This window comes from Myxozyma melibiosi (assembly GCF_037950935.1).
Source record: "Myxozyma melibiosi strain Phaff 52-87 chromosome Unknown BZA70scaffold_1, whole genome shotgun sequence".
NCBI lineage: Eukaryota > Fungi > Ascomycota > Lipomycetes > Lipomycetales > Lipomycetaceae > Myxozyma > Myxozyma melibiosi.
The window spans coordinates 1,658,112-1,677,999 of record NW_027042915.1 but is presented as its reverse complement, the minus strand read 5'-3'; the positions used below and the strand labels follow the sequence as shown (position 1 = coordinate 1,677,999).

General features: G+C 48.6%; 9 protein-coding genes and 1 non-coding gene across 10 annotated transcripts; 5 read left to right on the top strand and 5 right to left on the bottom strand.

The window, feature by feature from the left end:
* Positions 1 to 151: 151 nt before the first annotated feature.
* On the bottom strand, positions 152 to 3,343 carry BZA70DRAFT_272024 (uncharacterized protein). Its single transcript, XM_064911573.1, has 5 exons — positions 3,118 to 3,343; positions 2,539 to 3,032; positions 2,399 to 2,474; positions 2,277 to 2,338; positions 152 to 2,210 (listed from the first exon to the last, which is right to left on the bottom strand). The coding sequence occupies exons 1-5, from the start codon at positions 3,224 to 3,226 to the stop codon at positions 270 to 272; spliced, it is 2,682 nt and encodes an 893-aa protein (XP_064770737.1). The 5' UTR covers positions 3,227 to 3,343; the 3' UTR covers positions 152 to 269.
* A 1,144-nt stretch (positions 3,344 to 4,487) lies between these two features.
* On the top strand, positions 4,488 to 4,586 carry BZA70DRAFT_t17. Its single transcript has one exon. It is a non-coding gene; the product is annotated as a tRNA-Lys (tRNA).
* Positions 4,587 to 4,627: 41 nt separating this feature from the next.
* BZA70DRAFT_272020 (ethanolaminephosphotransferase 1) lies at positions 4,628 to 6,236 on the bottom strand. Its single transcript, XM_064911572.1, has one exon. It carries the CDS (start codon positions 6,102 to 6,104, stop codon positions 4,887 to 4,889), a length of 1,218 nt encoding a protein of 405 aa, XP_064770736.1. The 5' UTR covers positions 6,105 to 6,236; the 3' UTR covers positions 4,628 to 4,886.
* Positions 6,237 to 7,417, bottom strand: BZA70DRAFT_272018 (U6 snRNA phosphodiesterase Usb1). Its single transcript, XM_064911571.1, has 3 exons — positions 7,083 to 7,417; positions 6,725 to 7,005; positions 6,237 to 6,654 (listed from the first exon to the last, which is right to left on the bottom strand). The coding sequence occupies exons 1-3, from the start codon at positions 7,240 to 7,242 to the stop codon at positions 6,418 to 6,420; spliced, it is 678 nt and encodes a 225-aa protein (XP_064770735.1). The 5' UTR covers positions 7,243 to 7,417; the 3' UTR covers positions 6,237 to 6,417.
* On the top strand, positions 7,418 to 8,445 carry BZA70DRAFT_272016 (uncharacterized protein). Its single transcript, XM_064911570.1, has one exon. The coding sequence runs from the start codon at positions 7,523 to 7,525 to the stop codon at positions 8,225 to 8,227; it is 705 nt and encodes a 234-aa protein (XP_064770734.1). The 5' UTR covers positions 7,418 to 7,522; the 3' UTR covers positions 8,228 to 8,445.
* BZA70DRAFT_22480 (uncharacterized protein) lies at positions 8,379 to 11,775 on the bottom strand. The gene is made up of 5 exons (XM_064910208.1): positions 11,170 to 11,775; positions 10,903 to 11,103; positions 9,553 to 10,830; positions 8,665 to 9,489; positions 8,379 to 8,608 (listed from the first exon to the last, which is right to left on the bottom strand). Exons 1-5 carry the CDS (start codon positions 11,599 to 11,601, stop codon positions 8,531 to 8,533), a joined length of 2,814 nt encoding a protein of 937 aa, XP_064770733.1. The 5' UTR covers positions 11,602 to 11,775; the 3' UTR covers positions 8,379 to 8,530.
* Positions 11,776 to 12,430: 655 nt separating this feature from the next.
* BZA70DRAFT_235078 (NUC169 domain-containing protein) lies at positions 12,431 to 14,506 on the bottom strand (the record flags this gene model as incomplete). The annotated part of the gene is made up of 2 exons (XM_064910325.1): positions 12,431 to 13,274; positions 13,329 to 14,506. The coding sequence occupies 2 exons, from the start codon at positions 14,504 to 14,506 to the stop codon at positions 12,431 to 12,433; spliced, it is 2,022 nt and encodes a 673-aa protein (XP_064770732.1).
* Positions 14,507 to 15,160: 654 nt separating this feature from the next.
* On the top strand, positions 15,161 to 16,118 carry BZA70DRAFT_272008 (uncharacterized protein; the record flags this gene model as incomplete). The annotated part of the gene is made up of 2 exons (XM_064911569.1): positions 15,161 to 15,395; positions 15,458 to 16,118. A coding segment is annotated over exon 2 (275 nt), but the record flags the coding sequence as incomplete, so codon positions are not given.
* Positions 16,100 to 17,740, top strand: BZA70DRAFT_272007 (nucleotide-diphospho-sugar transferase). The gene is made up of 3 exons (XM_064911568.1): positions 16,100 to 16,572; positions 16,640 to 16,781; positions 16,841 to 17,740. The coding sequence occupies exons 1-3, from the start codon at positions 16,159 to 16,161 to the stop codon at positions 17,410 to 17,412; spliced, it is 1,128 nt and encodes a 375-aa protein (XP_064770730.1). The 5' UTR covers positions 16,100 to 16,158; the 3' UTR covers positions 17,413 to 17,740.
* On the top strand, positions 17,741 to 19,811 carry BZA70DRAFT_272005 (uncharacterized protein). Its single transcript, XM_064911567.1, has one exon. The coding sequence runs from the start codon at positions 17,978 to 17,980 to the stop codon at positions 19,661 to 19,663; it is 1,686 nt and encodes a 561-aa protein (XP_064770729.1). The 5' UTR covers positions 17,741 to 17,977; the 3' UTR covers positions 19,664 to 19,811.
* The last annotated feature ends 77 nt before the right edge of the window (positions 19,812 to 19,888 follow it).

Below are 19,888 nucleotides of genomic sequence, written 5' to 3'. Positions count from 1 at the left end.
TCCCAAAGCGGAGGAGCGAGAATGCTCACAACTCACACTTTATTTTTAGCATAGATCACAGATAGGTCACAATTCTATCGCATCGCATCGGCTTCGATATTCGAAGCTTCGATTAGAAAATCATGCAGAAGCCCATCTGCATGTCTTTTACGAGCAATCTCCAGTGAAGTCAAGGCGTATATCCAAAGCCTGAATTAATAAACGTACAAAATATCAAAATATTACAAGTCCAAAATGTGAAAGATAAAATAAACAGCCAAAAACTCTTTTTACACTTCGCGACTCAACTGGAACTTCCTCAAATGATCCTCACGCGAGCCCATTCCGTGAATCGTATTCGCCCGGTTGAGCTTCAAATCCTTCAATCCTTTAGTGAAATTGCTGAATCCTGGTCTCAGTGGGCTCATGCCTGCCGGCACGTTGTGCGGATGGTCGTTAAGCGGCATTGCGTTCTCAGACGTCTGTCTGCTGCTCTGGCGCCGACGCAGTTCTCTGAGCTCCACAACTCCACGCGACGACAGCGTCAGCGAGGCTGCTGTCAGGAGCTCCACAAATTCATCTGACACGAGACTCAACGCAGAACCGTACTTGAGTTTAGACAAGAAGCTCGAGTTCATGTTGGCATACATCTCCTCGATCTTTGTCTTCTCGACCGTCTCACTATCTTTGTTTCGGATCAGTCTTCGCTGCTCATCGAGTTCCTCGACCTTTGCGTCAAGCAGAGTCTTGATCCAAGACAGCTCGGTCGCCCGCGAGTTGACCGCATCTTCCGTCTCTCGCTTCGCCTGTATGACCTCTGCTCGAGCCTTCTCAGCTTCACGCTCTGCCTCCTGTGCAGCTATCCGCAGCTTGTCGTTGAGAACAGTAACGTTATCCTGAAGAATTTTGATCTGGTCTTGCTGCATCGATCGCTCTTTCTCGTGAAGCTCCCGTTCTCGCAGCATCTGTGCATGCTGTTCTCGCAGCTCCTTTTCATGCTGCTTCTGCTTCTCGCTTCCATGCTCTTTCAGACGGCCAATCTCCTCAACATACGACTCAGCCTTTGCCTTGTACTTCTCGCTCTCAATGTATTTTTGCGTAAGCTCAGTGACCAGAGCATCCGCATTCTCCTTTGCTCGTCGCACCATATCCAGCTCACCATCTAGCTTCTCATTGCGAGCCGATAACGTCTCTATCTGAGAAACTAGAGATTGGATATACCCATTCTCGCTCGTATTCGATACATTGCGCGACGATGTTCGTCCAGGGACAGAACCATCCAGCGGCTTTCCGGATGATGCGCTGCGGCTACGTGCCACCTCAAGCTGCTGGCCTTCCGCCCCTTCAGGATCATCATCCTCGTATTCGATTTCAAATTCATCGTCAGTCCCAGCCGTTACTTGCGAAACCAGCGTGTTCTTCAGCTGATCTGTCAACATCGACATCATCTTCTCCAAAGGATCAAGCTTTTTCATCAGAGCCTCGTTCACCAGCTTCTGCATCGCCTGATCGTCTAGCGACAGTGTAGGATTATCGTCAACCAAACGCTGACGCTGCTCATCCTGAGCAGTACCGTCCGACCACATGGACTCCGTGTCATCCTCCTGACCCATATTCATGGCTACCGGAGGATAAATCACACGCTCGGGAGTGTGCTCTGAAAGACGGTTGACAATTCCGTCCAACTCGTCCTGATTCAGGTCTTTCGCCGCAGCTCCGCTTTGTACCAACGGCGTGAACGAATATCGGTTCGCACTAGGCTCTGACTCTGACTTTTCTGACTCTTTCCTTTCGGTCTCAAGTTTGCTGTTATCAGCTGCGGTGGTGCCAGCTGCCTGCTTGCTCTGTGGATTAACAATCGGAATTCTCTTACTTTCTCTAGGTGGCCGTACGATCTCGACAACTTCTGCACGGTACTCTCCAAACGATTCTGGCTGTTGTGCATATGGTGACTTGTTCGCTTCAGAGTATGCATACTGGCCCATGGAACTGTCAGAGACCGGAGCGGGAGAAGACATGATGTGCACGGCTCGTTGAGGCACTGCTGGGTGGCCATTGCCGTACGTGATACCGAGACCATTTGTCGACATGAACGCCGGAGCCTCAGGAGATAGTGGAGACGAGTTAGAGCGACCCATGGCCTGCGAGTATTGATAGTAGGGAGCAGTCTGCCCGTGCATTCCCGGACTGTACATGTTCATTCCCTGCTGCATCAAGTGCTGTTCGGTTCCCTGAGGTGCGATAACTTGTTAGCGACTGCCCACAATGAACAACAGAAAAGCTCTCGTTTGACTCACCAGTCCGGGTGATGATACTCCCAATCTCTGCTCCTGGGCATATGCATACTGCTCTCTATAGTCTGCATGTTCTGTCAGTAAAAGGGTCACGCTGAGTTAGAAATCATAGCTTAAGAGCATACCTTTCTCATCAGGCAGCTGAACAACTGCCCGGCCATTGTACAAGGCCGATTGAAAGGCCGGCATTGAGGGCGAGACCTACATAAGCATTTAGTTAGGCTGCATTTGAAGCTTTAGCAGTAAGACACAACAAAAGACTCACTATATTTATGTTCTGAGCAACGTAGTCGTGGAGCTTGCGCTCATATTTTCGATGGTCTTCAGGAGTAACCAAGTTTGGCCGCGCGAATTCGGCAGGCAACGTAATTGGAATTTTGCGATTACCCCAACGCACCGAAGTCTTGAACTGATTCTCCTTGCCGCTACCATTATTGTTATTGTTCCGCGGGATCAGCCTCTGGTGCTCTGCAGGGGAACTTGTCTGCGGAGTTATCGGACTCTCATTCTTCTTCACATTCGAGACAATGTTTGCGACCGGCTGGAGGGCTGGCTGCTCAGCTTTTGGTGTCGCTTCAGGAGTGGAAGCAGGAACGGGGGAAGGTGTTGAGGCTGCCGGAGTCGGGCTTGGATTGTTACCAATCCATGAAGCAACAAGTAGATCGACCGAGTTATCGAAATCGGGCATGTCGTTCTTGGGAGCATCGGAGACCACTGGGGGAGGAGACCCAGGCATAGGAGAGGTGGTTGTGTCGACAACTGAAGCAAGAAAAGAGAAAACGTGAGAATTTAGATCATAGACCGTAAGTAAACAAGCAAAAGCACAAGAAGCATCATAACATACCCTCGTTCTCTGGAATTGAGGGGTGCTGGCCGTGAGAACCTCTCGGCATGCCCGAGGAGTAGCGCCGATAAGCGCCGGAGTAGCTGCGACTGTGCGAATGATAAGCCATATGACTAGTGATTGCGGACACCCACTGTTACAAGAAAAAACGGATTAGAAAGCAGGGATAGTGAAGGACGAAGTGAAGAATGGCGGGAACTGACGTCGAAAGTGAGAGGGGGAGAAGATCAGAAAAAAAAGGAGATAAACAAAACAACAGTCCGTGCGTGTTGTGTTCAAATTACTACCACGGCAACGAGCCAAGCTAGAAAGATTAACAAGAGCAGGAGTCTCACTGGCAATGAGATTACCGGCCAACAAAAGAAACCTGAGTGACTATTAACGGTTTGGTATAAAGAGCTGAGAAAAGAGATAGAGTGAAGGTTGAAGTGAATTAAGGAGGTTGGTAGACGGCGTGGGTTTGGTGACTGAACTCCGTCGCGGAGCATTCCTAGAGGGGCTTAGTACTCTGCTCTTCCACCCAGCGGGCGGCCTATTGATGGACCAGGATTAACCTATTGAAGATCACCGCGACGTTTCATTTATTGTCTAGAGCTTCTTATCGTACTGTTCTACAATGTACGGCAGGATTGTTGAAGCCATATCGCTTGTGTACGCTCGCGTGAAGAATTGACGGCGAACAAGTCGTCCACTACTCGCTAGATTAATGTCAGATCTACCGCTATACCAAGTAAAATAGCAACTTCTACTTCTTTGACTCTCAGCTTGCGATTCTTGACTGCTTCTGATGTAGGACCGGCTGCAGGTTATAAATAACAGTCTTCAAAACCGCTCAAAAGGGGAGCGAGGGGATGGGGGAGAGCACCCCTTGACTATAATATTAAGGTTTACGCCACACGTCGAATTGTACGCGAAACTTACGCGTTGTCGACGCGTAAGCCAGGCCGCTGCTCCCCCATCTTTTCCTGCAGATTATCAGCACAATAGATGGCTATTGACAGAATCACCCTCAGCCATCTCAGGAGACACAGCCGACCAGATGGCTTCGTAGCCTATATGCTCTAATGACTCTAACGAAGGATCTTTATTGCTACAAAGTCGATGCCACGTTGATTCCCCACAAAAACGTTGAGAGAACCAACATCAAACTAGAAGACGTAGGCATATCTGGGCTCCCTGCCATAGTGCGGTCGCAAGTACCATCTCAAAAGCCTCTTGTGAAGAGCTCTAAGAGTGTAGGTAAATTTTTTTATTTGTTTGAATGACTTCAAGCAGCAAAGGCTTACACGACAAAGATTTCCTTCCAGGTTTAGGGTCTTGAAACTTTAGGGTTATGAAGAACCAGAGCTTCAAAAAAGTCGTAGCACTTGTCCCTTGTAGCTCAGTCGGTAGAGCGTTCGGCTTTTATGCGAACCTGTATCTGCTACCAAGGTACCGAAATGTCCAGGGTTCGAGCCCCTGCAGGGGAGTGTCTACATTTTTTTTGTTTTACTTGTTTTACCTATTCCTATTTTTTTTTTACATTTTTATTTGTCCTGTAATTTTTATTGCTCTTCTTTTATTCCTTTGACTAAAGATACTACGGAGTCAGCAATTCTATCGGCTCTTTGAACAGAGAAGCTAGAACAAAGAGATTCAGTCACTCAAATACTGAGTGATTCAGCTACTTTTTAACACCACTATTTGATACTGTCTGTATGTACAACCTCTAACATCGGGTCCTTCTTTGACCAGAAAAAACATCAGTCCACAACCTTAAAGCATACACTCTATTTGTTCTTCGTAGGATTTTTAATGGTGAAGCAGTTAATGCCCAAATAGTCGCAGATGGCGTTGATCACAATTCGTGCCCAGGACAGGAAGTAGGCGGCGCTGAAAAAGAAGTATGCCCATAGATACATAATCTCGAACTTTCCAACAAAAGTCATCACTCCGAAAACTCTGGGGAGTACCCAGAAGAGGAACGGTGCGATGTAGATCGGCACTAGCAGAATGGTGAAGTATGGGAAAGGCTGTAGGGTGAGATGCGCAAGAATAATCTTCGTGGTGACTCGGCCAAATGCAAATGAAGTTGTCAAGGCAAATAAGACCAGATGGTTTTTGTACAAGACATCTGAATATTCGCTTCCTAACCAGACGAATACCGAAACTGATGCCCAGACGAAGGGCACGATTTCCAGCAAGACTGGGTAGAACGACTTTCCTTTTGATGCCCGAGCTTGGTAGACATTGTAAACGCAGAAGGGAAGATGGGCAAAAAAGAAAGCGGAGGCGACGACCAGAACGAAAATGTCGCTTACACGAATGAAAGCCGCAGATTCTGGTAGAAAAGAGGGAACCTCAATAATCTCGTCAAGATTCAGTTGCCAGATCTGTGGTCCAAAGATACCAGAAACAATCATCAAGAGGCAGGCAATAATGATGCCTTCGGTGGGTCCATTGATGTACCCAAGGTACAGGGTATGCGTGTGGTAGGTCTCCCAAGTCGAGAAAAACATGGCGAGGCACGATACCAGTGTTATGAATGCACCAGCGGGCGTGGGTCCGAGACCCATGCAGGCGGTTTCGATCAGACCTCCGAGAGTGCAATTTAACGAATCAATACCATGATCAAACAGCTCTCCGAGCGGGGATGACGAACCCGTTCGGCGGGCTTGTTTACCGTCGACATTGTCCATGGTTGAGTACATCCAGAGTCCGGCCGCAAACGAATAGTAGAGCCATGAGGGACCGGGGCCCACAAGGTCTGGCACGTAAATTAGGATGCAGAGCACGTTCGCGTAGATAAACATAAGGCCGATAAGCGTGATCACGTTTGGCGCGAGCCATAACGGCATAAGCTCAGCTGCCGCATTCCAGTAGTGCCGTAGGATGTGGTTGGAGATGAAGCTCTTGTCGACGGAGGAGTACTTGTAGAGCTTCAAGTTTGCCAATGCCGTATTGTCTATCAGCTCAGCCTTCTTCTCGAGCTTGATTCCTAGAGGCATTTCGGGCGGCGACGGGGTTGCAATTGATCCTGCTTGCCGTGGTTGTGATAAGCCGGAGCGAAATAGATGGAAGCCGTGCCCAAATCAAATGCAAAAAGCGAAATTGAATCATTGGAGTTCTCTTGAACCCGGCGTGCATGTGCTCGCGAGCGCCGGTTCGGTTTGGGTGCATGCAGACGGTTCAGTTTCAAAATTTGGTTTCAATTACGTCACCCCACGCGGACTGCGTCATATCACCAGCCGAAGAAAAGCTCAGGGCGTCTACGACTACCATTACGAGTAACGATACAACGACCAGATAATGACATTAGATTTACAGACTTTTCCGGTGGATAACGCGTCCTATTTTGACTTTGACTGTATCAACGTCCGCTCTGAGCGAGTCGAGAAGCTCCTGCGCAAGGACCGGCACTTCTTCCTGGGATCCTTCCCGGGCGTTCCCTGGAAGCCTCCACGCTATCGAAACATGGAGCTGCGGGTTTTTCTGTGAGAAGGTTTCGTAGGCCATTGATCTACACACGGACGCGGTTTGCTCGAGCAGCCGGATGAGCTGGATAATCCGGGACAGGACGTTAGCGTCAATTATTGCGTAATAGTCAGCGTTATATGATGTAGCCTACCTCCTGCGACTCCGTAACTGCCAGCGCCAAAAACTCGCGGGTGCCAGCTGTATTCGTAAGCCATCTGAGACCGGTAAACGTAATTGTGAATGACGAAACATCGTCTATCGCCTCCCACAGCGACTCTAAAAATGGCTCTTTGTCGTCAGTCGCCAGCATCAGCGGCGGCGAGAGTGAGACGTGCAGAGGCAGCTGCGCCCCATAAGGCGAATGCAGAAGCGAAGAAGCATCTGCCGGAAGTATCCGCTCTAACGAGTCCGCCAAATCGGCCGGCGGGAGCCCTAAAGTAGGAAGAATAGTAATTAGCACCGGCGAGCAAGCAGATTTGATAAGTGAGTTGGTGGCATTCGGTTCTCACATTCGACAAACACATGAGTCGGCCAGCGCCCAGTTTGGTGCGGTGTACCGCGCTCCCGGCCGTCGTGGAGCTCCGGATCATCCCCAATGCGTGGAGCCGAAGAATAGAGGTCGAAGAAACGAGCTGGTAGTGGCGGCGGCCGCTCTGGTGGTGGACCCATTTGCTGAAGTGGACCGGACCGTAAATCGGTAAAAGTTATTTCGTCTGGATGAGATTTAAGCTTTGCGCTGGGAAATAGCTCATCACGTGCAGTTGGACCCGCTGACGTCACCTCATCGTCTGCCACGCGTAGTCGCAGTGGCGGAGCCGAGCGGACATCGCTCTCGCCCCACGCGACCCGCTCGTTTCCTGGACTATAAAGATGTCGGGCCGGCCCTTCCACGATAGCCTTGTTCATAAACCTCCTCTATTACACCTGTTTACATCAATCTCACATCACCATGGCTACCGCATCTTTGAAATCATACTCGGCCTCGAGCTCGGCCCCGCCCACATATGAGAATGCCTTCTACGATACCCCAGTCTACGCAGACTCTTCTTCTGTTTCAGGAAGGGAAAAGGACCGGCGCGGAAGAAAGAACCGCAGACGTCTTTCTGCCCTAGACTACATCGACTCTCTCGACGACTCTGTCTGCGGTGCATTCCATCATGAGGGTCCCTTCGACGCAACCATGTCCTACCGCAACAGCGGGGTCAAGTACCCCCCAGTGAAGGCCGTTCACTTGACCAACGTCGCCGCTCTGAATGCCGTCCCCCGGGCCTCTATTAATGACTCCCTTCGGCGTCATACTCCTATCGACAACGTTGCTGCCCTCCCCCCTGGATCAAGCCGTGAGGGCCTACGCTATGAGGAAGAAGTCATCTCAGAGGTTGACAACTACCGGCTGCAGCTCGCGGGCTCGCAATGGCCAGGTGCGGAGTTCGCTACCGCTGCAACGAGACCGTCGCAACCTAAGGATAACAGACGCTGGTCAGTTGAGTCGAGCGCGTCGAAGATGTCTTCGGATAGTGCGCAATATCTCTCGCCCGCTACCTCGGTCGAGTCGAGCAACTCGTGGGAGCAGCGCGATGTATCGCCTTCCTCTGGCAGCAAGCCCCGACGCCGACTATCGAGAGCTATCCACCATCTTAGCCCCAACAAATAAAGCTAGATTTGCTCATGTTTATTGTTGACGTTTGTATATAGTTGGGAGGGAGTTTAAGGAATATGTATTATATGATTATCGCTATTCTATGGGTGGTTGCAGTTTCTCTTGAGGTGTTTGTTGTGTAAAATGTCACTCAGTTTTCAGGTCGTGCAGATGATTATAGGATTAACAGGGTGTTTCTTTATACGTTCTTAGAAGTTATTTGAGAAAAAAATTACATGCAGTTTACCTTCCTATCCTTAGTATACAGATCATTAAAATACACAAGCTCAAGCTCGTACAACTCCCTCCTCCCAGCCACTAAATCAATTCTCCTGGAATTTTGCGTCCAACTTTGTAGACTACCATCCCCCGTCGTAAGCGTTTCGATCGGGAGTCCTGATCTTTGTTAGCATATGCTCATACTCGCCTCAAATGTAGTATTGTGAACTTACAACAACTCCCTCCCGGAAACCAAGAGTGAAATCTTTCAACACCGGTACAGCATTCTTGGGCATCAGTCCAAACGGATCTGTCGTGTCATCCTCTTCAATTTTTTTACCAAATCGACCGACTCGTTGTACGTGAAGCGATTTCAAATTCGAGCCATCAAAAAGCAGTCTTTGACGATGCTTGCGCCCAGGTCTTTGTGATACCTGGACTGGCTTCCCACTCTCCCCGCTTTCCGGGTACGATTTACTTTTCGCATCACCTTTGAGCGGGATTCCAGCTGGGAAGGGCGACCGGCTTGTGAATCTCCCTTTCCGACGAAGCATAACAGGATCAAGCACTTGATCGGTCACTTCGAACGGTAAACCAACCGAGCAGTCAACCACACTTAAGCCGCCAGACTCCTGAGCCTGAGACTTCTCTGAGGTTATTCCTGTCTTGCCGATCGATACGTCTAGTTCCACCTGTTGCTTTTGGGGCGGTCCCATCTTTGGATTCTTCAGATATGTCGCATCATGGAAATCATCTGACAAATCAGAGGCATTCTCAGATGCCACCGAGGCCGTCGATCCTTCAGTCGTGGTCGGTGGACTGTTCACTGAGGCCGCGGCTACCACAGCTGCCGCCGCAGCGGCGGATACCTCCTTCGCTGAATCAGTACTGATCTTTCGTTTGACGTCAACAGTAGCCGCATCACCGCCCCCGTGCGACATCTTGTCTCGCTGAATTTCCCATTTCTGAAGAAGTTCATCAATGTACCGCTGCTGAGCCTCTAATCTACCCGTCAGTTCCTGAATCAATATGTCTCGTTCCCCCAACGCCTTGGATTCCTGCACCATGCACAAACAATCAGTAAACATCCATGACCCCCAAGATATAAGATTCAGACTCACATTTGCCTTCAAAGCTAAGACGTCCTCTCGGAGTTTGCTTTTAGTCATATGGTCTTCAGCAAAATAAAACTCCCACTGCTTTTTCTTCGCCTGTAGCTCTTCCTTCACCTTGGTATATTCAACCAGCACGCTCGCACGTATGCCACACTTCGAACATGAGTCATCCACAGGAACAGCTGTAGAAAGCTCTGTGGCGCTCAAGTTTACAGTCGGTGATGCATTGCTCGATGATGAGCGCGACCGAAAACTTTGTTCACTGTTACCTGGCCGACTTAACAATGTGGGTGATGGAGACCCGGCGTGGTGACCATCACTACCAATCTCAAGCATACAGGGTGATCTGGAGTTCATCTCCTCATCTTCCACCGAGTCATAGTGTCGACCAGTTAGCCTCGATAGTGATAACGTGCTTCTAGCTGGTCTTCGTTGTTGCAACGATTCTGATACTCCACCAAGTCGATGAATTGCCGGATGGCCACTCAACCCAGAAGAGCTGCGTCCAGCTGTCGCAGAAAAACTCGAGTCAGACGAATTGTTGGAAATAAAAGTAGCGCCTGCATGATGCTGAGACAGGTTCGATGAAATCAGTCTTGGTGAATCATTCGCTGGGATTTGTGAACTGCTCGCTGTGAGGTCTTGTGACGAGGTTTGTATGCTTGACAATTCAACATTATCATTTCGCTCTTTGCTGCTTTGAGAAAACTGGTAATGCGATGTGGAAAAGCGATAATCGTTGGCAGGTGTAGTAAGGCTAGACAGAGCGCTACCATCCTTCACTTGTAGCGTCGGTCTCAACGCGCTAGGCTGTGATATAGGATTTGAAGCTGTTGAAGACGCCGAGGCATATTGACTTTCGGCCGAGCTAGTTCTCGAATGAGGATATGAGATCTGCCCACCATCCGAGTGCAGCAAGTTCGATGCCGTGGGCGAGCAGGGATCACCACCAGATGGCGGTGCAGGAACACTGCGATCCTGCATGAATGGAGAAGCATTGCGTTTAGAAAGAACATGACCTCCGTATGCCGAGTCAACATGCCGAGATAGGCTGTCGCGTTCCAAGGATGGGAGCTCAATCGCATCCCACCTGGAAGGAATCGGATTGGTTCCATACGATACTAACTGAGGCGGGCAATGATTTGCACCACGAGTATTATTTGATATTCTCGGCTCGGGTAACAAAAATCTGGTACCAGCCTCCGCATTCATTCGGACAGATTGGGCACCAAGAGCTTGATTGGTGTTGGAAGGAAACCGCGAGTCAGGCTGCGAAACCAGGTCCTGTAAACATAAAAGATTAGACGCGACAGTTCTTATCGTTCGACTCCCATCAACATAATTCGAAGACGTTACCTGAACCGACGAGGGCGTTCCGGGACGTGCAGGTAAAAGCGCTGTTGTTGGAACAGGAGAGGAATAAGACAAAAGTGGGGTCGCACCGCCTGACGGCGAGAACGTCGAGGCTTGACTCCATGTTGTCGATGGCCGGTATTGATCGGAAGGGTAAACATGGGTTAAACGTTTGCCTAATGTAGATTGCCGGAATGACATATCCTACAGAGTATATGAAGTTAGTTTTAGCGCTAAACATTCAGCAAAATCAGTGCAAGGGAATATTACATCATGATCTAGAGAGCGATCTGCCAGCGCTGGTGATTCGGTCGACAGAATCTGAGGAGACTGTTCTTTTTCGACTGGTAAAAGAAGCTGTTCGGTGGTTTGGGCGGATTGACTCGATTGCGACTGAGATTGAGAGCTCCCGGAGCTTTGCGAGTCCGGTATAGTATAAGGGTGCATGATATGCCGCCGCCTAGTGTCGCTGTAAAGATCGTTTTCGGAACTCCTGAAAATATTCGATAAACCAATAGGCGATGGCAACAAGTGGGGTGGAAATTTTGGTGCGGAGGAAGCTGATACTTCGGGAGTTTGCTCCTCAGTTTTGCGCTTCTTCAGAGGAGGAGAATCGTACACCTTGCTGGATACGGCAGGCAGCTGAGAAGATGGCACGAAAGACATCGATTTGCGCTTCATATTGTTGAGAATGTCAAACATGACCAACTCAGTAGGACCGTAAGCAGCCTGCTTCACTGTCTAAGAGGTCTTTCGCTTGGTTGACACGGAGGTCGATTGTGAATAGCAGTATTGATTTGCTGGCGACCAAACTAGCACCTTCTGCGACCCACACAGGGGACAAAAAAAAGAGAGAAAGAAGGACCAAAGAAAACCAATCAAAGCAGTTCACAGTTTCCAGAACGTATAAATTGGGTGAACTGTAAGCGAGAATTATTGAGCATCCTCCTTTGCATTCGTGTATGCGCGCGTGCGTGAAGTGACTAGGAGGCGAAGCTCACGGTAGCAGAAACGCAGCGACGCGCTCGACAAACCAGCACACACTCTGACGTCAACAATATCTTCTGTAAATTCCAGGTGAGCCAAAGCTGGACTTGGTGCTAAGAACAGTTACAGTCACGTCGGTTGGGTGTTGACTCAAGGATGTTGAGTGATCGACCTGGCAGCTACCGAGAGAACATTAGCTCAGTATACCAGGAGAGAAGCCTTACTAGGCTTAGAAACTACTTACAGCCTTAGAAGCGGCGTAGGCTTTGACGGCGTCAGTCTCCAATACGAATACAAGCAAGAGTTCGAATAAACACCAAGCTATATGCCCCCCAGGCAGCGGAAGCAAACACGAATCGCGCGTCGGATACCCTTACCCTACGAGTGCCGCTCCGAACCTCATCAACATATCCGAAAAGCTCATCAGTACGCGGGTACTGCGGTCTGGAAATTTAAACTGTGTAATATAGATGCGATTTTATTATAAAAGGGGAAATCTAACGAAGCTATCATACAAAATAATAGATGCACTATGGAAAAAGAATTAGCTTGTCCACATTTTGGCAGTGCCATCCGCACCAGCACTAAATAACCACGCCTCTTTTGGATGCCACTCCACCTTGAGAACACCCAACGACTGAATCACGGCATGACCCTTGAGTACCTTGAGGGGCACCAAAAGAGGGTTTTTGAGTAGATCATCGTAGACCGTACCGTGGAAGACATTGATATTTCCGTCATCGCTCGCAGAGCAGAAGAGTGGAAGTCGCTGATGGAATCTAACGTCTCTCACAGCGCGTTGGTGATATCTGAGAGTCCTATACGGCTTAGCACTCAGATCCAAATCATGCCATGTAAGACGCTTATCATATGAGCCAGTGATCACGTTATCTCCTTGCGGGTGGATATCAAAAGAACTCAGCCAACGAGCACCCGGCTGCAAGATTTTAGCTAGTGTCTGAGTCGCCAAGTCGTAAACTCGTACGTATCTTTGGGATTCAACATAGAGCATCGGCTTAAACGGATGGAATTGAGCCTTTTGGATAATGCCCTTGGATTTTCTGAATGGAGACTGCGAAGAGTGCTTTGAGAGCTGATGAACCAAAACCGCCATGTTTGCACCTTCGGGTGACACGCTGACGAAGTAGTCACCGCGACGGTGCCAAGAGACTTGTTTCACAGTTTTGCGACAAACAATAACCACGTCGACGCCGACATTAGATATCTTGCTTGAGGGACGGATCCATTTGCATAAAGGTTCCTTATTGACATCCTCCACAGTAGTTGGCTGGGAGGCGTGTCCCCAGCCAGCAGCAAGCATACCTTGACCGGTAGCTTCTGTAGCATCATCAAACAACGGTGGTTGGCAGATGTAAATTTTCTCACCCCTAGAAGGCTGTTAGTTTCTTTTCATATTCATCCGTCGTATTAAGTTGACTTACACAGCAGCAGCCAATAGTCCACAATCTTTGACTGGATTCCATTCGATACTCTGAACAGGCTCACTGGCATCTAATAATGCACTCCAGATCTCGCGACCTGTCAAAATCTCCCAGACACGCACTGTTCCATCATCGGCGCCAGTAGCTAGCCAAACACCAGACGGATCAATGCTGATGGCACGAACTCGTCCCTTGTGGCCGGTGTAGGTGACCGAGCATTTGATAGGAAAAGGTCTCAAGTCTTGAGGAGACGGAAGCTTGGGAAGCAGGGACTCTGGATCGATGTTGAGCTTGTTGCGACGCACGCGAGGTGCAAGATAAAGATCCAGAGAACGCTCAAATCTTTCACGCACGAAGTTTTCATAGCCTCGGACTGCGCGTAATGAGTTGAACTTTTGGGGAAGGAAATTTCGCTCACGATCCATCGGATCAGTGTTTTCCCACTCCTTACGCTCTTCTTCAGTCGGCAGATATTCCTCAGGTGGATTGTAGCTCTCTTCATTGGTAGGTCTCGCTTGCTTGGGAGCAGGAATGTGCATGATATGAGGTGCCTGCTCTGGCAAATCGTCCGCCCACAAGTCATATGACTTGAGCTCATCCTCGGGATGGACCTTAGGCTTGTTGGGCACGATCCGGCCTTCTCGGATTGCCCGAACAATTTTCATGACCCTCTTAGCCTCGTGCTTTGAAGGAACAAAACGACGCTTTGGTTCAGGTGCAGAAGATAAAGGCATGACCTCAGTCTTCGAGGTGAACCATTCAATCGTATCCTCATAGGGATTCACATCACCTGCATTCTCACCCAACTGAATCTTCTTGATAAGTTCCAGTTCCTCCTTTGTCAACTTCAGGTCTCCGCCAGATTCCCTGTCAATAAGACCAGTCCAGCCTTCTGGAACATCGATAGTATCAAGAAGGGAGTCAAGAGCCGATCCGGCCGCTGGCCGCATAATGCGCTTGCCGTTGATGTCGTAACCAATATGAGGGAACTCATCATAAGCACTCAAGGGGATGTCCCCAATGGTGTTTGTCTGCTCGTAATCACTGTCGTCGCTGGAGTAATGAGGGTCGATCTCACGATAGATCGGGCGCGGCTTTCCATCGGCACCTTTCGTGTAAAAAAGAACACGGTCGTTTTCGTTATCCGACAAAGAAGTCCGGCTTTCGACATCGGTCATGCCGCTGGCCTTGCTCAAAAATTCATCATCAGAGTCGCTCTCATTATCGTTGTCGCTCTGATCCTCGACCTGATTCCTGATAACTGCAGCGGCCTCTTCCTCACTCTCAGAGTCCGCTTCACCATCAAAATCATCAGCTTCATCTTCTTCAAGCTCTTTGGTCTCGCCCTCTGTCTTTTCGGCCTGCTCGTCTTGAGATTCTTCATCTGAATCGGAAATGCCCCCGTCAATCAGGCCAGCAAGATCGTCTTCGTCTTCCTCGTCGCCGTCATATTCGTCAAACTCATCGTCCTCCTCCTCTTCACTTGCTTCTTCGGCTTCTTCGTCAAAAAACCCTTCCTCCAACTGTTGATCGTCTTCATCTTCGTCTTCGTCGTCATCGTCTTCCGCGCCGTTATGTATTATTGGATTTTGGCGTTTTCCTGAGACAGACGCTGTACTTGTCCCATTAGACTTGGAAGGAAGGCCAGTCTTCGCAGCAGGCTTCCTGGACGTAGCGGCAACTTTTCGCTTCACCATGTTTCTGACTTGATACCTTCAAGAATTGCAGTAAGAAAAATCTTCAAGCTTCAGGATTAGCAGAGTGAAGAGAGTTCCACAAAAAATCTTTCGTTGGGAGTTTGGCGGAAGAAAATAAAATTTTCATTCAGGGGCTGCTGATGAACGCAAGGGATTTGTACTCTACGACTTGCGTACAATTACAAGTCATCTATCAAGCCCCGTCTCTTCTTTCTCTCTGCTCTGCCTTGTCGCTGCCTTGGTCCGCTTCCATCATCGGATAAACTCCGGAGCGACAAGAGATCTCTTGTTGAATTACTGGTCTCGTGGAGAACTGAAGAGCCAAGAGCATTACTGAAGCACAGAGTTTGAGCGGCAACCCACCAGCTAGGTACGCGTGGCAGACCCAGCCGTCCTGGTTAGCACTGTTTGACTGACATTCCACAAGTATAGCGTCAAATTGGAAGGAAAATATGTCCAGCACTCAGGATTCAGTAGAAGTGTTCGCCGTAGCGATAGCACAACTGCCTTTAGACTCGCTCCACGCCGAGCGTGCCCGGCTGGAGAACTCGGTCGAGCATCTTCTGAGATCAAATTCGGAAATCCAAGCCTTTATAGACAGCGACGAAGTAGAATCCGCAGAGGAGCAGAAAGAGTTCGAAGGTGTGATTAAGGAGAACGAAGAGATTCTCGAGCAGCAGAAGCTGAGAATCGAGATGGTGAAGTCAGAGATCAGCCAGCGCAGTAGGTAGCAGACACGTCAAAAACAAGCAAAACAATCATCGAGAGATTCCGGGCCCGCCTGCTCTAAGTGCTCAGTAGCCGTCGACGGTTTACGCTGTTACTTCTAGAATACACGCACTTCCTTCTCTCAAACTGGCAAATGATAACGAACCGGATTTCCATTTTTCAGTTTTTAGATTTCGGAGACTAACCCAGACCGTGCCGCGCAGAGAATAGTCTATAGTCTATGTACGTCATTTATAAAGGGGACGGGAGTACCAGTTTTTAATATACCCAAAACACGAATTTCTGCCCCCACAATAAGATCATATCACCGCTACGTTAGCAGCCACCGCCGCCGCCGCTGCTGCTAAATAGTGCTGCTTCACGCGAGCCTGGCAGCTCTCATTCCCTCTTCACCGCAAGCTACAATGCTCGTGCCTCACTATCTCCAGGGCATATACGCGCTCGCAAATAGGAGCAAGAATGCTCTTCCGAAGAAAGAGGGCTACAGGGTCGGCATAGTAGCTGCGTTGATGACGGTGGCTTTCTGGCTCGCCGCTGTAAGGTACCATCAGATCACGTCCTCCAACAATTCTGTTCCTCAACGCCAGCTCTCTCCTATCGCCACTTTTTCAGTCGCTACTGAGTATCGCAAGAATTCTGATGTTATCTTTGAGAATTATCTGGATTCTGTGCTCGCAAAGCTCAAAATGGAGTACGTGAGCTCTTACGACCCTGAGGTGTGGCCTACAAAGATATTCCAAACCGCGCGAACTGTCAACGATAAATATAAAGACGCGGTCGCGTCTTGGTCGGCTTATAATCCTCAATATGAGCATATGGTGGGTCTGATTGCTCAATTTATACTGTCTGAGCTTCACTAACCTTTCTCATTTCTTGATACGGTAGCTTCTGGGTGACAAGGCCGCTACCGAATTCGTCGAACGCGCTTTTGCTGCTTCGCCCGAAATTGTAGAAGTCTACAAGTCATTTCCTAACGCTGCTTTGAAAGCCGATCTTCTCCGATACTTGCTGCTCTATTTATATGGAGGTACTTGTCTTCTATCATAGCAATATTGATTCCGTGATTTTAGCTAACCGGACATTTAGGGGTATATGCCGATGTTGACCTTTATTGTCGCAAGCCTATCAGCGAATGGATACCTCATGACCTCGCAAAGTCAGATGCTGACGTTATAATCGGAATTGAGCTCGATGAGCCATATGTCACGTTGGAAACTCAGCGCCAATGGCACTGGCATAGGCCATATAGCTTCGCTCAGTTCACCATCGTCGCTAAGCCTTTCGCGAAGCCCATCAGGACTGCCATTGTCCGTGTTGTTGCGCACGCCCATCACCTTGCGCGTCTCAAAAACAAGTCTTCACCATCCAAGATTTCGAAATACACACCGGAAGAAGTGTTCGAGGTCAGCGGACCGGGAATGTGGACCGATGTGTTGATTGACTCTATGAATTACAGACGTAAAGATGTCTCTTGGGCGCAGATGAACAATCTCAAGAAGCCCATAAGAGTACCTACCGAAAATGGCGCAATCATCGTTTTGCCCGTGCAGTATTTCGGCAACGGACAGCGTCACTCGAATGCTGGCGACTACAACCAGCCTGAGGCATGCGTCTCTCATTTATTCACGAAAAGTTGGCAGCGATTTTCTTGGTTCTAAAGCATCGAGCGAAAATCGCCAAATTTCATTCATGATTTGGAATTTTAGGAGCACTCGGGTCTTTTTCATTCGAGTTTAATTAGTATTTTCTATTTTCTTTTGGCGTCTATGTTGTTTGGATCCATACATCGAGCTTCTTGCTCTCGTTACATAGTCTATTCTTTTATACGGGATTTGGGATTTCTGTACAATAAAATACTGTAGAGACCCCTAATTGTCGGAAATGAAACATCTTGAATTAATCTGTAGGAATGCTTGCTGGGACGAAAGATGCCATTTGCTTCGCGGCTTGTGAGGACTGCAGCCACGAAAGTCAACGTGACATCGATCTTAGTCATCACGACTTCTCTTTCGATGCCAAACAATGAATGCTCCACAGAAGAATACATGAGAAAACCTTGGTCTTTACGTATGAATCTCTAGTGTCGTCAGTCGGGATTCCCTTTTCACAGCCAGATAGCTTCTATTCGGACTTTCAAAGGCTTTTGAAATTCAATTTGGCGCCGTTACCAGCTAGTTGAGTAGAGCTTCCCCACCTAGACGGTTCGGATCAGTTGGCGTCGCTATGGATAGCATTCAGCAATCAGAGACTCCAAGTTCCACCGCTGGAAGCGATGTCAGGCCTGAAGAAAGAGGACCTCTGGGATCTTCTAGCGATTACGAGGCTGTATTCAGTGGCCTGCGACAGTCGCCATCAGCTGCTGCCGACAGCGGGGAGAAATCGGGATCCGAGGAGTTGCTGCATTCAGATAATATTCGGAGGCAGTCAGCTGGAAGAACGCCAGGATTCAATCGCCCGACAGCTGTAACAGAGAGTACCATACGGGATTCAACATCTGCATCGATGACGACAGCTGCCGGCACATCCGTTCCTTCGGTCTCCGTGAATAGTAGCAATCGGTTCAATGGCCCTGCACTCAACATGAATATCCCCCGTATACTTCCGCACGAGCAGGTCTTTTCGATACAAGTGGGGGATACTTTATTCAGACTAAGCGGAGCTTCCCTCTCTTCGGATGGACCATCATACTTTACTTCTTTTTTCTCCTTCCACAGACAAGAAGGACGACAAGAAGGACGAAACGATTACCCGATACTATATATCGATCGCAGCCCTGAGATTTTTCGGGATATTGTCCGGCATTTGCAAGGATACTATGTTGTCCCGAAAGATGAATATCATTTTGTGTACTTGTATGCGGACGCCCATTACTACCAGTTGCCCAAGTTGGTCAAACTTCTATTCAATTCTGAGATCTTTGTTCGAATCGGGTCGACACCATTTCGGATTCCCAAAGAACTTCTCTCCAAGCCTGGCGATTCACCCAACTTTTTCTCGCTCGGGTTCTCTTCTTTCTTTGCTTCTCCCGAGGAAGTGTTCCCAGGAACTCGCGGCTTGATCAGACCTCCCGCTGTTGCCCCCCCTCAGGTTTTGGCGCACTCAGAAGAGCTTTTCCAACAGCTACTTCAAGCCTTCAAGGGTGCGCCTCTACAATTCAAGTCACCGGAGCATCGTGATCTGTTGATCAAAGAATGCAAGTATTACCATTTCAGGGGTCTGGAACAAAAGCTCATTCCTATTGATATCTCAAAAAACTTGCTCACTGGTAGAGAAGAGATCACGATCCGGTTGCGAGATATCAAACCGGCTAGTGTCAATGTGGACAGTAATATCGATGGCGATCTTCAAAGAGTACGATATAAGAGACCTTACACAGATGATGAACTGCGTGACTTAGTGATCCAGGTCGACCAGAAGGAGATTGTTTTGAGGGCATATGATATAGCGAATATCAACAATGACAGCAGCGGGAAGAGAAAATGTCGATGGGGTGTTGAAATTATTCAAGGAAGCACTACGGCTAAGCAACTAGAAGCCATCGTTGCAAAATTTCCACCTACTGTGAACCGTCCCGAGACAAATGGTCCTTGTCGTCTCGCATCGGATCTACACGACGCGTATATCGTTATAGATGGTGTGGAGACAGATGCTCAGTACTTGGACGATGGATCAATCGAATGCTTTTATCCCCACGGATCGTACTCTTCTACATCTCGAAAAAGGAAGCGGACAAGTGAAGATGAAGAAGAGGTGGTATTCACGCATGACATTATGCCGCTGAGAAATCTTGCTGTTTCGAAAGCACAATTCAAGTTATACATCATAAAGGGTATGGTCATAATGCAAATCTTAAGTATCGATTGCATTTCTTCTTTACGAGAGGCGAACCAGCGTCGGGGATTCTTGTGATTTGATGTTGAATGTACATATATCTCACGGCTTTTTGCCCCTAATAGTAACAGATATGGCCATAATACGTCTTTGAGTAAGATATCATTTATACGTAATTATAATTTAATTCAAGTGGTCGCGTAATATTTGGGACAGTGTGCCACCACGCAAGAAATCGATAGATACTATACGTTTAACGGTGTGTTTTTTGTGGCATCTGCCAGCCATTTTCACCGCCGGTGC

Bases quoted from the DNA above. Each gene is read 5' to 3' on its own strand.
- BZA70DRAFT_272016 (XM_064911570.1), top strand. From the start codon at position 7,523: ATGGCTACCGCATCTTTGAAATCATACTCGGCCTCGAGCTCGGCCCCG.
- BZA70DRAFT_272018 (XM_064911571.1), bottom strand. From the start codon at position 7,242: ATGGGTCCACCACCAGAGCGGCCGCCGCCACTACCAGCTCGTTTCTTC. The intron at 7,006-7,082 runs GTGAGAACCGAA...TTCCTACTTTAG, and splicing joins GACTCATGTGTTTGTCGAAT to GGCTCCCGCCGGCCGATTTG. The intron at 6,655-6,724 runs GTAGGCTACATC...CGGATTATCCAG, and splicing joins CAGTTACGGAGTCGCAGGAG to CTCATCCGGCTGCTCGAGCA.
- BZA70DRAFT_22480 (XM_064910208.1), bottom strand. From the start codon at position 11,601: ATGTTTGACATTCTCAACAATATGAAGCGCAAATCGATGTCTTTCGTG. The intron at 10,831-10,902 runs GTAACGTCTTCG...TTATGTTTACAG, and splicing joins GAACGCCCTCGTCGGTTCAG to GACCTGGTTTCGCAGCCTGA. The intron at 9,490-9,552 runs GTGAGTCTGAAT...TGCATGGTGCAG, and splicing joins TCTTAGCTTTGAAGGCAAAT to GAATCCAAGGCGTTGGGGGA.
- BZA70DRAFT_272020 (XM_064911572.1), bottom strand. From the start codon at position 6,104: ATGCCTCTAGGAATCAAGCTCGAGAAGAAGGCTGAGCTGATAGACAAT.
- BZA70DRAFT_272007 (XM_064911568.1), top strand. From the start codon at position 16,159: ATGCTCGTGCCTCACTATCTCCAGGGCATATACGCGCTCGCAAATAGG. The intron at 16,573-16,639 runs GTGGGTCTGATT...TTGATACGGTAG, and splicing joins ATCCTCAATATGAGCATATG to CTTCTGGGTGACAAGGCCGC. The intron at 16,782-16,840 runs GTACTTGTCTTC...CCGGACATTTAG, and splicing joins GCTGCTCTATTTATATGGAG to GGGTATATGCCGATGTTGAC.
- BZA70DRAFT_272005 (XM_064911567.1), top strand. From the start codon at position 17,978: ATGGATAGCATTCAGCAATCAGAGACTCCAAGTTCCACCGCTGGAAGC.
- BZA70DRAFT_272024 (XM_064911573.1), bottom strand. From the start codon at position 3,226: ATGGCTTATCATTCGCACAGTCGCAGCTACTCCGGCGCTTATCGGCGC. The intron at 2,475-2,538 runs GTGAGTCTTTTG...ATGCTTATGTAG, and splicing joins TTGCTCAGAACATAAATATA to GTCTCGCCCTCAATGCCGGC. The intron at 2,211-2,276 runs GTGAGTCAAACG...ATCGCACCTCAG, and splicing joins GAGTATCATCACCCGGACTG to GGAACCGAACAGCACTTGAT.